At 46.5% G+C, this 17,851-nt stretch overlaps 1 protein-coding gene across 1 annotated transcript in view; it reads left to right on the top strand.

Annotated features, from left to right (window-relative positions):
- The first annotated feature begins 2,408 nt into the window (after nt 1–2,408).
- GNAI2 (G protein subunit alpha i2) overlaps nt 2,409–17,851 on the top strand; it is a 194,314-nt gene continuing 178,871 nt past the window's right edge. The window contains exon 1 of the mRNA XM_054034327.1: nt 2,409–2,623. Within this exon, the coding sequence (XP_053890302.1) occupies nt 2,506–2,623 (118 nt within the window). The 5' untranslated portion in view covers nt 2,409–2,505. The remainder of the gene's footprint in view (nt 2,624–17,851) is intronic.

A 17,851-nucleotide genomic window follows, 5' to 3' on the forward strand; every position in this document is an offset into this window, starting at 1 on the left:
ACCCACCCCATACAGAGCCACCCACCCATTGCACCCCAAACTGACCCCAGAGCCGCCCAACCCCCAACCAATGCACCCAAACCCACCCCATATATCCCCACAAATTGCATTCCAAACCCACCCCATACAGAGCCCTGAACCCCCACCCCTTCCACCACAAAGCCACGCCACACAGAGCCACCCCACAGAACCCCAAACCATTGCACCTTAAATCCACCCTGTACAGAGCCACCCCACCCACTGTACCACAAACACACCCCATCTAGAGCTACCCCATCCCACTACACCTCAAATCCACCCTATTTAGAGCCACCCCACACCCATGCTAGAGCCACCTCACCCCACACACTGCACCCCAAACTCACCCCATTCATAGCTATCCCACCCCCCCATTGAACCCCAAACCCACCCCCTACAGAGCCACCCCACCCCCACCGTACCCAAAACCCACCCCATACAGAGGTACCAACACCCACCCAATTTACCCCAAACCTACCCCAGATAGAGCCACCTTAGCCCTCCCATTGCACCCCAAACCCACCCATACAGAGCCACCCAAACCCACCCCATAGAGAGCCACCCACACACTGCACCCCAAACCCATCCCACACAGAGCCACCCCACCCCCTGTCCATGGCAATACCCCATAAAGAGCCACCCACACTCACCCATTGCATCCAAAACCCAACCCATATAGAGCCACTGCACCCCACCCCAAATTCACCCCATAAAGAGCCATAAAGATTTTGGATGGGTAGATGCTACCACCACCCAAGTGCAGAACCCTCTTGAGAGCCCAGGAAGGAACACTTGTGGGGTACCTTCAAGCCCTTTCATCCCCACCCCCCTTCCAGGGAAGAGCTGAGAAAGAAAGAAAGAAAGAAAGAAAGAAAGAAATCAGCTGTTGCCACCAACTAATTAAACAACATGTGCACAAATCTCTTAAAACACAAAAATCCAATTTTGTTCTTAAAAAAGATAAATTTTATTAATAAAAAAAAGAAAGAAAATGCATCTGGAAGCTCAGGCTATTGTTAGATTAAAAGAGCAATTACAAGGATTAAGCACCACAAATAGCTTTCTTGAGGTCCAGTTTAAAGGTTACAAGGAAAACAACAGAGGGTCCTGTGGCACCTTTGAGACTAACAGAAGTATTGGGAGCCTAAGCTTTCGTGGGTAAGAACCTCACTTCTTCAGATGCAAGGAAAACAAAAGCATCTGGGGTTAGTACAGAGAAGTCCACAAGCCATACAGAACTAAAAAGAGATAAACCTAATCAAGTCTTCCAAGACATTGCCTGATCTACTTACATATCTGGTTTCATATGCTCTAATAAATTTGTTAGTCTCTAAGGTGCCACAAGTACTCCTGTTCTTTTTACATATCTGGGGCTTTAAATGAGTAGTTTCTAGGTATGATACTGAAGATTTTTCCCTACCTGGCCCAAGTTCTCACAGCATAGCTCTGTCTTGGCCGTCTCTCTCCCAGGGGAGAACAACAGACAGATAAAAGGGGAGTCTTTCTTTCAATTTTAAAAAGTTCTAGTCTTCCCATTGGCTCTTTTGGCCCGGTGCCCACTCACTTCCTTTTACCTATGCATAGCAGTGAGACTTTTTAACTCTTTACAGTAGTACAATTATAGAGCAGCTGCTAAGAGGGATTTTATAGCTGCTGGCACTCTGTAAAAGGGAGCTAACCCCTCTTCATTTCTCAAAACCACCTATTGCACCACAAACACACCCTATAAAGAGCCCCCACACCCACCCACTGCACCCAAACCATGCCACACAGAGCCTCCACACACCAAACCACTGCACCCCAAACCTACCCCATACAGAGCCACCCAATCCCCCACACCCTGCACCCCAAACCCACCCCAGTCAGCCCACCCCACTGCACCCCAAACATCACCACACAACCCCCACCCATTGCACTCCCAACCCATACAGAGCCACCCTATCCCCACCCACTGCACTCAAAACCCACCCCATACAGAGCCATTGCACCACAAACACACCCCATATAGAGCCCCCACCACATACAGAGCTCCCTAACCCCCACCCATTGCACTCCAAACCCAACCCATACACAGCCATCCCACCCACTGCACCCAAAACCCACCCCATACAGAACCATCACACCCCAAACCCACCCCTACAGAGCTTCCTAACCCCCACCCATTACACCCCAAACCTACCCTGTATAGAGCCACCCCACCCCTACTCATTGCACCCCAAGTCCACCCCATACAGCCCGACCCATTGCACCCCAAACCAATATAGCGCCACCCACCTAACCCCTTATACCCCAAACCCACCCCATTCATAGCTACCGCATCCCACCCCATATAGAGCGGCCCCGCCCTGCTACCGAAGGCCCCGCCCCACCCCGCCCCCGAGCCGGGCGGCCCTGGGCTCAGAGCGGCGGCGGCAGGCTGAGGGGACGCATCTCAGCGCCGCGCGACCAGCCCGACTCGGCCGGGATCCGCCTCACCCCGGCCCCGCAATGGGCTGCACCGTGAGCGCCGAGGACAAGGCGGCGGCCGAGCGCTCTAAGATGATCGACAAGAACCTGCGCGAAGACGGCGAGAAGGCGGCGCGGGAGGTCAAGCTGCTGTTGCTGGGTAAGCCCCGGCCCGCGGCCACCCGGTCCCGCCCAGCGACACCTCAGTGCCCCGGTCCGCCCAGTACCTCCTCGCCAGCCTCCCGCCCCGGCCCGTGTCACCTCCGCGGTACCGCCCCGCGCTGTGATCCCCCGGTACCATCCGGCCCGCCCTGCCCCTCCTGTACCGCCCCGCCCTGCGTCTTCCCGGTCCGCCCGGTACTGTCTCGCCAGCCGCCCCGCCCCGGTCCCTCCTAGTCTTGCCGCCCGCCCAGCGACACCGTCGCCCCCTGGTACCATCCTACCAACACCCTGCTTGGCCCACCTCGCCCCCACAGAACCCTAGCCACAACCCCGCCTTCCGGTACCACTCTGCTCGCTCCCTGCCGTGGGCTGCCTTGTCCCCACAGTACCACCCTGCCCTGCATCCCCCCAGTATCCAGGTCCCTCCTGATGACACCCCTGCCACCTGGTACCAGCCTCCTGCCCACCTTGCCCCTGTGGTACCACCCTACCCTGCAACCCCTGGTACTGCCTGATACACCCTGCCCTGTGACCCCATCCACCCTCTGTGCCTGGTGCCAGTGCCCAGTACCACCCGCCAGCCCCTTGTCTGGCCTGCCCTGTGACTCTCCCAGTCCCGTGGTGCTGCTCTCCATTCCACCAGTACCCTGGTCCCTCTCAATACCACCCTGTGCAGTGACACCCTGCCCTTGTACAGTCTGGGCCTGGCCCCGCCCAGCGATACCCCTGCTAGCTCCCTGGCTGCCTTGCCCCCATGATACCGCCCTGCCCTGTGTCCCCCCAGTACCCCGGTACTGTCTGTCCCAGTGACCCCCCCCGTCTGTCGGTATTGGTGAACCTCCTCCGGCCCTGCCCAGTGACACCCTCCTGCCCCGGTACCACCTGGCCCAGCGAGCTCCCCACCCCTAGTAGCCTCCTCTGGGGCCCACTGAGAGCCCCCAGCAACACTCCTGGGATCCCCCAGCATCTGAGAGCCTCCCCAGCCTGCTGCCTCCCACAGAACACTCCCCTCCATGGTTCTCAAGGGCCTTTTGCCCACACCCAGACCCTGCATACTTTTAGCCTGCCCTGCCTAGTGACCTGCATAGCAGACCCCAAGGCACCTACCCTAGTGGCTTCCTGTACTCCCCTGCGTTGCACCCCTGAGACACCCCAGGCCCTCCACACTGCATTCCCAGGCTGCCTAGGTACACCCCAGTGACCCTGTGATATACCCCCCCAGGTACAGCCTACACCCCATACATCTCCCCTAATACACCCCCTCGATAAACCCCACCCACTCAGACGCTCTCAATATACCCCTGCACAGACCATCCAGCCCATGACCCCCTTACATGCACTTACACCCCTTATGCAACAGTCCACACACCTTTTATATATCAGACTCCCTAGTAACACCCCCATATAATAGCCCCCACTAGATACAACTTCAGTCTCCACCCCCATACATGAGTCCTCCCAGATACCTCTACTTCCTCCTAGATACCATAGGCCCCACCCTAGATGAAAACCCTCAGTTCCAATCCTCAGATACCACAGGCCCCCACCTCTTTTTCAGCCCCATATACCATAGGCCCCTATGTATGGCATGTGGAGGCATGTACCTCAGCCCTACGTGTACCCCAACCACCAAGCTTCCCCACTACCCCTCAAATAAGCTCCCCACCTTCATTAAATACAAACTCCTATCCTTCCCTACAAATTTCTGTACAACCCTCTGTGAACACCTTCTCCCCATCTCCCCCCAGAGATCCCCTGAATGTAACCCTCCCATTCCTTCCCCAACTGCCTATTACCCCACTCCCTCCCTTCAGCTACCCTTTTCCTCTGGCAAGGCCAGCCTCTCATCTCCACAACCCCAGCTGTCCATGCGTCCCCAAAGAATACCCATTCCTCTGTCAGCCCAATAGTTCCACGTTCTGAAATACTCCATTCTGTCCAAACCCACCACTCTCCCTGAAGCCTTGTCCACATCCCAGCTACCACATCCCCTCCAAACTTTCGAATGCAACTCCCCAAATACCCCCTGCCAGTTACAGAACTCCACCCTTGTGCAGCTATACACCCTGCCTTGTGTTTTCCAGCCCCTCTGCGGAGTAAATGTGTGGAGGGGAAAGCTTTGAGTACGCATGCCCCCTCCCACACCGATGCGGATGATGTTGGAGAAGAGTTAGGATCCCTGTCAACTGTGGTTGGGGATGAACTGCTTGGGGGGAGAGTTGGAGACAGCGGCTGCTCAGGGTGATAGAACTTGTGGGGGGAAATTGGAAACACTTTCTTCCTGCTTGATTTGGGGGGCACTGTGAGGTGAACCCCTCTGCATTGAGCAGTGTTGCTCAGGGGGTGGAACTGCTTTTTGTTGATTCTTAGTTTCCCCTTTTTGAAACCCTTTGCAATCTGACTGAAACCAGATGGTGCGCTCATCCCCTTCCAGGAGATGCCCAGAGCGAGCTGGGCGGGTAGCTTTGTGTCTGTAGTCCCAGGTTACTGGCCAAAGGGCTCTGTCAGCTGCTTTATGCCTTTAGCATCCAGCAGTGTGCCGCACCATATCTCTCCCCTCCTTTCTCTGAGCTCATCATGGGGCCCCATAAGCTGGGAAAGTAAACACTGATTTCAAATCCTCAGACTTCCATGCTTTTCTTTTTCCCAGATAACCCCACTTTTTTTGGGAGGGGGGGAGGGAGTAAATTGCTCAGTGCCAAGGTAGCAGGTATTGAAAGAGTGTTTTCTGCAGCCCTTAGTGTAACTAGAATGGTGGAAAGCATACCCTTACAAGAAGCAGCAATGTGAATTCAGTATGTGTGGATACTGGCTGCTCTTATTTGCTTAGTTCAGTAGCAAACTTTGCATCAGTTCAGCTTGTGTTTACTGCTCCTCAAATATTTTTCCACTTGTTCTGTCTGTCTTTTAATGAAGCTCCAATCCAAATTGAAGATTTTTGCCCTAATGACTACTGCTGCTGAGAATGATAATGTATTTGCCTACCACTTTCTGTTTTCAAAGCACTTTACTGACATTAAACTCAGACATCTCCGCTCTCTGTCCTTTGGCTTTGGGGAAGAAAGCAGATTTTTAAATTTTTTAAATGGTCTCCTAATTGGATTTTATTCTGCTTCTGAAATTCCCAGAAAGAGCGATTCCTCATTTAGCCTTTTAAATGCCATATTACGTGATACTCCCACACATTGTGGGGAAGCCCAGATGGGATGGCAAACTGGAAGTTGTGGGTTGGGTTGGGACAAGAGGTGATTAGGAGACATAGGATGGAAGGAGAGAAGCATGTGATGGCAAAGCTGTTTAGAAAATGTCTGTCTTGTGGATTTTTTTAAATAGAGGAAACAGTGGCAGGAAACAATGATGAAATCAGGCAGGCGCATTTCTTTAAACACAACCTTGCATTAGTAACTACATAATTAACATCTGAGCAGCTCTAGTCAATACAGCATTGTTGTTTTATCAACACAACAGTGACTTCTTGACTTATTTAATATTGGTTAAGTGCCAACAACGTATATACTCCCGCTAGGAGAGTCCATGTCTTATTTGAGGACTGTGGAGATACACTGATGCTTTTTAGAGAGATTTCAGTAAACAAATTAGATCTGATTCCTGTGTTGGTGCGATGTGCTGATGATATTAGGACCTACCAACTGGCATGCAAGATTTCTTAATGCCATTAATATTTTAGGCCCGAATCCTGCAATCAGGATCCATGTGGGTGGACACCACCATTGACTTAACTGGGGCTCTGTGCAGGTATGGGGATCTGTTTACAGGATTGGGGATTTAGGTGGGGAGAAGTCCTACACATGTTCACGTAACCTTATTTGTGGGCGTGATCCAGGCCTAGTCTTGCATCTTTTTTTTCCCTTTAGGAATAAATGGGTCAAGTAAAGCAGCAGCACTAAAACGTTGTTTCTTGTAGCCTCTTTTAACCCCCTGCTTTCCATAACTCCTAAATATTTAATAATAAAGCTGCAGAATGAGGTGCCTATAGTACTTTTAGTAGCAAAACAAAAACCCATGCTTGACTTTTTTTTTTTTTCAGTGAATTTTTTCTTGTATGAGTCTAGCATCTGTTGGCCTGCGTAATTTGTAAGATAAACATGCTTGTGATCGCCTGTGGATTTACAGCTGGCTAGGTGAATTCACTGGATAAATAAGGCAGAGGGCAGCAGCTTCACCCATAAACTAAAAATAACTTACAAGGTGGCAGACAGCTTTTGGATTTGGATTTCCACCTGTGTTAGAGTAAAGACAACAGGAAACCTGTTTGTAGAGTACTACTGTAGCATTTTTGCTAGCTTTGGTAAATTTCTCTAGCTGAAATGGATTCTCGCAGCAAATGTTTTTTTGGGATAATCACTTTTGCACTGAATATGAAATGTGAAACAAGGGCATGAGTTTTGCAAAATGCAAATGATGCACATGGTTAATTTACAGGTAATAATATTCCTCATGCTTCACTACTATGTTTTCTCAGTTTAAGCGGGGCTGTAGCCATGTCCTTTGCTGTAGCTGTTTACAATAACTCATTTACTAACACAGTCCTCCGTCCTGCAAGCACTTGCTTCACTTTATTCACACAATGACTGCTGTTGGAGTTAGTAGAACTACTGACATGCAAAGTTAAGCACAGGAGCACACATTGGTGTAAGGCAGGGGTCGGCAACCTTTCAGAAGTGATGTGCCGAGTCTTCATTTATTCACTCTCGTTTAAGGTTGCGTGTGCCAGTAATACATTTTAATGTTTTTAGAAGGTCTCTTTCTATAAGTCTATAATATACAACTAAACTGTTGTTGTATGTAAAGTAAATAAGGTTTTTAAAATGTTTAAGAAGCGTCATTAAAAATTAAATTAAAATGCAGAGCCTCCCGAACTGGTGGCTAGGACCCGGGCAGTGTGAGTGCCACTGAAAATCAACTTGCGTACCGCCTTTGGCACCCGTGCCATAGGTTGCCTACCCCTGGTGTAAGGGCTGGTCAGTGTGTTACAGGTCCCCCCCTCTGTGCCTGTCACTGAGGATCTGAGTTGTTGCAGCCCCAAGCTAGGTAGCCTTGGCTCTTTATCACAAGCTGTAAAATCTCCTGTTTTTAGCCCTGGAGGTACCCAGTTCAGTCCCTGGTGTGTTGGCCAAGATGGTGGATGTCACGTTTGCAGGATTGCTGCCAAAATGACCATCTGTTTTTGACTGCTACCTGTTGGCTACAAAATTAAAGGGAAGAAAATGTCTTGGCAGCTTTGATGAATTTGTGTATTTTGCCCTCGGTCATACAGTATGTACAGTGCTTGGTTTTGGATGTCCAGTGTGGAATGATTATTTATTCCCAAATTGTATCTTTATGTTGGAAAGGATTTGGGGGGGGGAGGGGAGAGAAGGAAAGGATCCAAATGATCCTTGCCTTCTGAAGTGGAGAGTATTTACAAAATATGATTCTGATCTTGGTGTGGGGCTCTAAATTCAAAAGTAGAGCAAGACCATTTTTCTTTCTAGCAGCTGTTCAAGTGTAAATAGTGCTGAAGACTTGAGTCATTATTGCCCTATATTTAAGCTGAGACGTGTCTGCAAAATACTTTCAAATTAACTTGAAGTCATTGCACAAACAGATTGCTCTTTATTGAGAATAGCAGTAAGTGACGCAGTCACAGAAGACATCTTACTGCCTAGATTGTGACTAATTGTAATGTTAACTTTGTAATTTCTGAGCACAGTTGTCAATTTTGGGTCAGTTACAGCAGGGTGAATCTCATCAGTAAATTCTTATAACACACACATATTTTAATAGACTTTTGAAGAGTGACTGTATAACTGAGGAGTCCCTGGGACTTAGCAAGCACTTTCAGGATGAAAACTGGCTTGACCTTGATGAAATGAGTGGTGAAGAGAATCTAACATTTGCTCTGTTAGTTGTGTGCCAGAAGATGTTCCTCATTGCAAGGCTGAAAGTATGCATGTCTAAGTGATGCTGGCAGATGGACTGTCCCAGGCAAGCTGGTAATGATAGATATATGTACATTAAAGATAAGTCAAGGAAAACTCCTGTGGCATGAGATCATTATTGTTAATTGTTTGAGGGGAAAATGTACGTAAGCCTTCTAATACCAGTGACTCTGAAGTCTGGATTGATTTTTTCACCAGGTCTGCTGTCGTTAGAAAGTGATGCTGGTATGGTTCTAATACTCAATTCACATACTTACTCCTTAGCATTCCAATTTTTAGATGGATTCTTCTCTCCCCCCCCCCCCCCCCCCAAAAAAAAAATCAAGTTGTATTGTGATGAAAGATCTTACTCTATCAAACTGCTGTGAGCTATTGCTTTGTGAGTCTCTGGAGCAGAGGGCAGTACCACTTTTTATCAGGACATTTGTCTGCTTTGGAGAGAGCAGCTGCAGTGATCAGAGAACCAACTTCTTGTACAAGCTCAAATTAATACTTTTCAGCGAACACGGTGGCTTTTGTGTGTTGTGGCTAAAGCCTGGACTGAGGTCTCAACAAATCCTCTGTCAAATCAGAACTCACTCTCTTCCTGCTCTTCATGTGCATTCAAAGAAGCTTAAAGGCTTCTCTTGTCTTGAATCTTTTGCACCAGAGCTTTGGCAAACTAGAATAGTCATGTAGCTAAGGGCTTGTCTACACTGGCAATTTACAGCGCTGCAACTTTCTTGCTCAGGGGTGTAAAAAAAACCCCTGGAGCGCAGCAAGTTACAGCGCTGTAAAGCGCCAGTGTAGACAGTGCACCAGTGCTGGGAGCTGCGCCCCTCGTGACGGTTGTGTTTTTTTTTTTTTTAAGAGTGCTGGGAGAACTCTCTCTCAGCGTTCTGCTGCGACCAGACAAGCTACGTTAAAGCGATGCCAGTATAGACTAGCTCTAAATCTCAGTGTGCATCACTTGCCTGGAAAATTTAATCTGCCATTTCAGCTCCAACAAACACGTTAGGGAGGCAGTAGGTAATGCTTTCTGATGGCTTGGTTTTAAACGGTGCCCTGTGATCTCCACCCTTCTTTCCTCTCTGAATCATGGATGTTTGCTTCGATTATTCACACAAACATTCATTAGAAGTAGGGCTGTCGATTAATCGCAGTTAACTCATGGGATTAACTCAAAAAACTAATTGTGATTTTAAAAAAAATTAATCACGATTAATCGCAGTTTTAATCACACTGTTAATAGAATACCAATTGAAGTAAATTAAATATTTTTGATTTTGTACATTTTCAAATATATTTATTTAAATTACAACACAGTATAGAAAGTGTACAGTGCTCACTTTATTATATTATATTTTATTACAAATATTTACACTGTAAAAATGATAAAATAAATAGTATATTTCAGTTCCTCATACAAGTACTGTAGTGCAATCTCTTTATCGCGAAAGTGCAAGTTACAAACATATATTGTCTTGTTTTTAGTGCAGTTATGTAACAAAAACAATGGAAACTTTAGAGTCTACAAGTCCACTCAGTCCTATTTCTTAGTCAGTCAATCACTCAAACAAGTTTGTTTACATTTATGAGAGATAATGCTGCCCATTTATTCACAATGTCTCCTGAAAGTGAGAACAGGCATTTGCATGGCACTTTTGTAGCTAGCATTTTAAGGTATTTACGTGCCAGATATGCTGAATATTTGTATGCTCCTTCATGCTTCAGCCACCATTCCAGAGGACATGCTTCCATGCTGATGACACTCGTTAAAAAAATAATGCGTTAATTAAATTTGTGACCGAAGTCCTTGGGCGAAGAATTGTATGTCTCCTGCTCTGTTCTACCCGCATTCTGCCATATTTTTCATGTTATAGCAGTCTCAGATGATGACCCAGCACATGTTTGTTTTAAGAATGCTTTCACTGCAGATTTGACAAAACACAAAGAAGGTACCAATGTGAGATTTCTAAAGAGCTCAGCACTCGACCCAAGGTTTAAGAATCTGAAGTGCCATCCAAAATCTGATGGGGACAGGGTGTGGAGCATGCTTTCAGAAGTCTTAAAAGAGCGACACTCCAATGTGGAACCTACAGAACCCGAACCACCAAAAAAAAAAAAAAATCAACCTTCTGCTGGTGGCATCTGACTTGGATGATGAAAATGAACATGCGCTGGTCTGCTCTGCTTTGGATCGTTATCGAGCAGAACCCATCATCAGCATGGATGCATGTTCTCTGGAGTGGTGGTTGAAGCATGAAGGAGCATACAAATGTTTAGCATATCTGGCATGTAAATACCTTAAAATGCTAGCTACAAAAAGTGCCATGCAAATGCCTGTTCTCACTTTCCGGAGACTTTGTGAATAAGAAATGGGCAGCATTATCTCCCATAAATGTAAACCAACTTGTTTGTCTGAGCGATTGGCTGACCAAGAAATAGGACTGAGTGGACTTGTAGACTCTAAAGTTTCCGTTTTATTTTTGAATGCAGTTTTTTGTACATAATTCTACATTTGTAAGTTCAACTTTCATGATAAAAGTACTTGTATTCAGTGAACTGAAAAATACTGTTTCTTTGCTTTTTTACAGTGCAAATATTTGTGAAAAATAAATATCAAGTGAGCACTGTACACTTTGTATTCTGTGTTGTAATTGAAATCAATATATTTTGAATGTAGAAAACATCAAAAATTAAATAAGTGGTATTTTATTGTTTAACAGTGAGATTAATCACAATTTTTTAAATTGCTTGACAGCCCTAATTAGAAGTTTATTAGTGTTTTAATGGTTTATTCCAGTGGGCCATAAATTACCAAAACAAAACTTGTGGCCGCTTTGAAATCAAGCGTGCTCCATCCCAGAAGCTTCCTTTGGTGGGGTTCACCCTTGAATTTGCCCATCATTCAGTGTCAAAAATAGACTGCTGCACAAGGGGAAAAATGTTTTAAAAAAAGGCAGACTTTGTTAGTAATTCAAAATTATTATAAGACTTTCCATCTCTCTCCTTAAGGAATGTTAGCATTATAAAAAAAATGGCTATGCAGCTTTGTTCCAAGGTTTAGTCTTTAGCTAAAAATAAATACAACCAAAGACTGTTCAGTTGGCTTTGGAAACGATCTCCAAAGCCAATGAGAAATACCCTCCTGTTACCAAAGAGAAAAGCGTTGCTGAATTTTGCTGACACGAAAGTAGGGTGGAGAGTTTCACTTGTGCTATTGCGTGCTGCAGATCTGGATGCATTCTCTTGTTAAATTTCCATTCTCAGAAAACCAGCCCTTGACACTGACAAGCAGCTCTCCCTGTAGGGCAATCCCTTTTGTGTCTGAGCAGTCTGAGTTATTTTAATTGAGATCTAAGCTCTGCCTCTGGGGAGGAGTGATGGAAATAATTCCTTTCTCTTAATGGCTTCTTTATAATTAGTTTAGTAACTCTGATTGTGCCCAGAAGTTTTTGATATCTCTGTGGATGAAGGGTTTTTTATCAGTTCAGATGTGGAAGTTGGCTTCATTTACTAGAGAAAATTAAAAAAAAAAAAAAAAAAATACACCTTGCTGACGAGGAGTTGAAGAAAGCAAAGGCCCTAGCTATTCATCTCAGCCCAAGTATGCTTTCCAGAAGCATGGGAGACATTATTTCTCCAGCAACTGTGAAGGTAGTGGAATATTGTAGCAGAATTAACATTTTGGAGCAGCGATAGTAATTTGGGGTTACCATATTTAACAAATAAAAAAAGAGGACCCTCCACGGGGCCCTGGCCCCGCCCATTTCCCACCCCAGTCCCGCCCCAACTCCGCCCCCTCCTCCCTCCCACTCCCAGCCACGCAAAAAGGGCTGCCCGAGCGCTACCGGCTTCATGGTTTGCCGGGCAGCCCCCAGACCCTGCGCCCCCGGCCAGCGCTTTCCCGGCGCAGCTGGAGCCCGAGAGGGGAAGCGCCCAGCCGGGGGCATAGGGTCTGGAGGCTGCCTGGCAAACCGTGAAGCCGGTAGCGCTTGGGCTTTGGGCAGCCCTTATGCCTCTGGATCCTGCGCCCCCGGCTGGGCACTTCCCCTCCCGGGCTCCGGCGGCGCAGGGTCCGGAGGCATGGGGGCTGCCCGAAGCCGGTAGCGCTCGGGCAGCTCGGCTCTTAAACAGAGCCGAAGAGTCAGGGGAGGAGCAGAGCAGCCGCGGGAGGGGAAGTGCCCGGCCAGCATTTTCCCAGACATGTTCGGCTTTTTGGCAATTCCCCCCGGACGGGGGTTTGATTGCCGAAAAGCCGGACATGTCCGGGAAAAACTGGACGTATGGTAACCCTATAGTAATTGCTGTCTTATAACAAAACTGGGAAAAATCTGGAACCACCAGGACCTCTGGAGTTCAACAGTTCATCAAGGCTAATTTCTGTGGCAGTGCACCAAACTGTGTGCCAAACAGTTTTCTAAATTTTACTGCAAGGATAACTAAATTCTTTGGCACATTTACCCAGTGGGAGAACATAATTAGTTTTAGCAGAAAAGAACAGGAGTACTTGTGGTACCTTAGAGACTAACAAATTTATTTGAGCATAAGCTTTCGTGGGCTACAGCCCGCTTCTTCGGATGCATAGAATGGAATATATTGTGATAGACCCAGACCGGTTGGGAACAGCAGAGTAGCAGAAGGGAGATGTACTGGCCACTAGTAAAGTAGTTTTCTGTTCCCTGAGTGACCAGAGCAGGGGCTGCTCCAGGCTAATAGGCCACCTGACTCCAATTAACCTGCTAAGAGTCAGGTGAGGCAGTTAAGCACCTGACTCTAATTAAGGCCCCTCTTTGATGCTATAAAAGGGCTCACTCCAGTCAAGCCAGGGGGAGTGGAAGTGTGTGTGAGGAACTGGGAGCAAGAGGTTTGCAAGAAGCTGAGCGTGAGTAGGCGTACTGCTGGAGGACTGAGAAGTACAAGCGTTATCAGACATCAGGTGGAAGGTCTGGTGGTGAGGACAAAGAAGGTGTTGGGAGGAGGCCATGGGGAAGTAGCCCAGGGAGTTGTAGGTGTCGTGCAACTGTACCAGGAGGCAGTCTAAACGGCTGCAGTCCACAGGGCCCTGGGCTGGAACCCGGAGTAGAGGGTGGGCCTGGGTTCCCCCCATACCTCCCAACTCCTGATCAAATACAGGAGGAATTGACCTGGAATATAGCTTCTACCAGAGGGGAAGGTCTCTGGACTGTTTCCTGACCCACAGGATGAATCTGTGAAGTGAGCAAATCCGCCAATAAGCGCGGGACCCACCAAGGTAGAGGAGGAACTTTGTCACAACTTATATACACACACACCTACAGAGAGCATGAAAAGGTGGGAGTTGTCTTACCAACTCTGAGAGGCCAATTAAGTAAGAGAGAAAACTTTTGAAGTGATAGCCCAGTACAGACAGTTTGATAAGAAGTGTGAGAATATTTACATGGGGAGATAGATTCAATGTTTGTAATGGCTCAGCAGAGCAGCTTCAAACAGACACAGTGCTACTCATGGACTTAATCACTTTAAAGAACATATGCTTCTGTTTGAATAGGTGTTGATCTCCATCTTGCTGGAGGCAGTGGTGTTGCTAGAACATTGTTTTTTATCAGATTTTTGTGTCTGCTTATTTTGGAAAAAAAAAAATCTTTGGCCTGTAGACACAGTTAATGAGTGGGTGTGTGTATACAATATATATACTTCCTACAGCTGAGTAAGGCATGAACATATGCAAAATAGAGTTAAATAATATTGTCTCTATCAGATGGTCTGAGATCTACAGTTCCACAAATGGAGAATGATTAATGAATTGGAAAACATGCCTTCTAATATGCAGTGCTTATAGCCGTGTCGGTCCCAGGATATTAGAGACACAACAGGGGTGAGGTAATATCTTTTATTGGACCAAGCTTTCAAGCCACACACAGCTGCTCTTCAGGTCTCTTCCTGAGGAAGAGCTCTGTGTGGCTTAAAAGCTTGTCTCTCTCACCAACGGAAGTTGGTCCAATAAAAGATATTACTCCACCCACCATGCCTTAAAGTGGTGGACTCCCAGAGCTCAATCTATTTAGCCTAACAAAGGGGTGTGACTTGATCACAGTCTGCAAGTACCTACATGGGGAATGTATTTCATAATGGGCTTTTTGGTCTAGCATACAAAGATGTAACAAGATCATAGAATCATATCATAGAATATCAGGGTTGGAAGGGACCTCAGGAGGTCATCTAGTCCAACCCCCTGCTCAAAGCAGGACCTAATCCCAACTAAATCATCCCAGCCAGGGCTTTGTCAAGCCTGACCTTAAAAACCTCTAAGGAAGGAGATTCCACCACCTCCCTAGGTAACCCATTCCAGTGCTTCACCACCCTTCTAGTGAAAAAGTTTTTCCTAATATCCAACCTAAACCTCCCCCACTGCAACTTGAGACCATTACTCCTTGTTCTGTCATCTGGTACCACTGAAGAATCTAGATTCATCCTCTTTGGAACCCCCTTTCAGGTAGTTGAAAGCAGCTATTAAATCCCCCCTCATTCTTCTCTTCTGCAGACTAAACAATCCCAGTTCCATCAGCCTCTCCTCATAAGTCATGTGCTCCAGCCCCCTAATCATTTTTGTTGCCCTCCGCTGGACTCTTTCCAATTTTTCCACATCCTTCTTGTAGTGTGGGGCCCAAAACTGGACACAGTACTCCAGGTGAGGCCTCACCAATATCGAATAGAGGGGAACGATCACGTCCCTCGATCTGCTGGCAATGCCCCTACTTATACAGCCCAAAATGCTGTTAGCCTTCTTGGCAACAAGGGCACACTGACTCATATCCAGCTTCTCGTTCACCGTAACCCCTAGGTCCTTTTCTGCAGAACTGCTGCCTAGCCACTCGGTCCCTAGTCTGTAGCAGTGCATGGGATTCTTCCATACTAAGTGCAGGACTCTGCACTTGTCCTTGTTGAACCTCATCAGGTTTCTTTTGGCCCAATCCTCTAATTTGTCTAGGTCCCTCCGTATCCTATCCCTACCCTCCAGTGTATCAACCACTCCTCCCAGTTTAGTGTAATCTGCAAACTTCCATTGGCTGGAAGATGAAGCTAGACAAATTCAGACTGGAAATAGTGTAAATTTTTAACAGGGAGAGTAATTAACCTCTGGAACAAGTTATCCTGGGCTGTGGTGGATTCTCCATCACTGGAAATTTGTAAATCAAGGGCAGGAGTACATTTAAAACACTGCAGCAGCATAGCTCTTCAGTGAAGATACTATACCACCAATGGAAGAGCGTCTCCCATAAACATAATTAATCCACCTCCATGAGAGGAGGTAGCTATGTCACGGGGAGGAGCCATTCTGTCAACATAGTGCTGTCTACACCAGGGGTTAGGTCGGTATAACCGCACCACTCGGGTGGATTTTTCACACCCCTGAGTGATGTATAGTGATACCGATGTAAGTGTATAGTGTACATCTGGCCCAAGATTGGATATTTTTCTAAAAGATCTGCTTTAGTTCTAACAGGAATTATTTGGGGGCAGTTCTCTGACCTGTGTCTCACAGGAGGTCAGACTGGATGATCACAGTGGTCCTTTCTGGCCTTAGAATGCAATTCTGATGGCCATTAAGGTTACTGGATGACTGATAGCCACTAGTAAGTTTGAATTCTTCTTGCCATTCAGAAATTTGCCTGTTCAAAAAGTATAGTATACTTAAAAGTTTTGTTTAATGGTCTTTGGTTTAGACATGGCTGGACATGTGACTAAACAAATCTGAGTGTAACTATTCCATAATGTCAAGTATCAGAGGGGTAGCTGTGTTAGTCTGAATCTGTAAAAAGCAACAGAGGGTCCCTGTGGCACCTTAGAGACTAACAGAAGTATAGGGAGCATAAGCTTGCATCTTGCAAGGCATCTGAAGAAGTGAGGTTCTTACCCACGAAAGCTTATGCTCCCTATACTTCTGTTAGTCTCTAAGGTGCCACAGGACCCTTTATTCCATAATGATACAGTAGGAAAAACTTCCCTTCACTGTTCCAGCATCCCTCAGGCAAATAATTGTATCTTCATCAATCATTTGGAATACCAGAATTCGAGTAATTGAAACTGAACATATTAGTGCAGCATATCTGTCTCCTGCGTGTGTGTGTGTGTGTGTGTGTGTGTGTAAAAAACCAAACAAACAAAACAAAACAAAAAAAAAAAACCAAAAAAACCCTTGGCTATGTCTCAACCTTTCGCTCAAATAAATGAATCGTCCTTTCTCTAGCAGTAGCAGACCACTGCCCTGTGTCATTTGTTCTGTTTTGTTGACATAGTCTTTAGTGATTTAAAAAAAAAAAAAATGAACAAGTGATTTAATTTTGGTTGATCCCTGACTGAAGAGTTCTTGTTTTTTTTAAACTATTACCTTTTAAATGGTCTCGATCCAGTATAGTTCTTGTAGTCAAGTGATTTATGTAGATGATATCATACCTCATAGGCATAATTGGGGCTCAGAGCTATTGTCTTAGGCTCTTTGCAACCTCAGGCATGTGTTGCTGCGCTGGTTACGCCCAGGGGAGCTTGACCCCTTTAAGGGTTTGACTTTACTGCTTAGTGAACTCCAGTGTTGCCCATCATTTGCAAGCATGCTGAATCATGTTGCTGGCCTGAGAGGGGATATAGGCCAAAATCGAGTGAACACATCTTGTCGGCTGCTGATTGACGACTCTGTAGTGTGGATTCAGGCTAGTGCCAACTGAGCACTTCTAGTGCTGCAGTGCCTTCCCACAATTTTCCCAGTGTGCCCAGAAAAGACAGACAGGTTCTCCCACACTTACTTCTGTGCAAAGAACCATGGGATGTGCTCTCAGACGTCGTAATGCCACCCATGAGTGAGTGCACCGCCTGTGTAGACACAGCAAGTCACTGCTTAGTTTGCAGGGTTGCAGCTTTCACTTGAACTCTGCTAACTTGGGTGTAGGTAACTGGAGTTAACTCTGCAGTGAAGACGTATGCAATTTAGAGCTGTTGTCTCAGGCTCTCTGCAGACTCAGGCAAACACCACTGCATCTGTTACACCCTCTCAGAGTTATTGTTTTTCATGTTAAATTTTATCAGTGCCTGAAAAATCCCCATTTTAATAAAAAAAAAAACTTTTCTGGGTGTGTTTGTTGCCTTCCTCAGTCTGCAGACAGCTCCAGTACTTTTGCTATGGCTCAGAGCTTTGCCAAGCTGCATCAGGCTGAAGTTAACATGATTCAGGACAGTTTAGCTGCTTCAGCTCAGAACCCTGTGGGCAGAAATGAAACTATTGGTCACATCAGTTTCATGCAGCTTCTTGGGAAGGTCATGAGGAA

The sequence above is a fragment of the Malaclemys terrapin genome, chromosome 7, assembly GCF_027887155.1.
Source record: "Malaclemys terrapin pileata isolate rMalTer1 chromosome 7, rMalTer1.hap1, whole genome shotgun sequence".
In the NCBI taxonomy this organism is placed as follows: domain Eukaryota; kingdom Metazoa; phylum Chordata; order Testudines; family Emydidae; genus Malaclemys; species Malaclemys terrapin.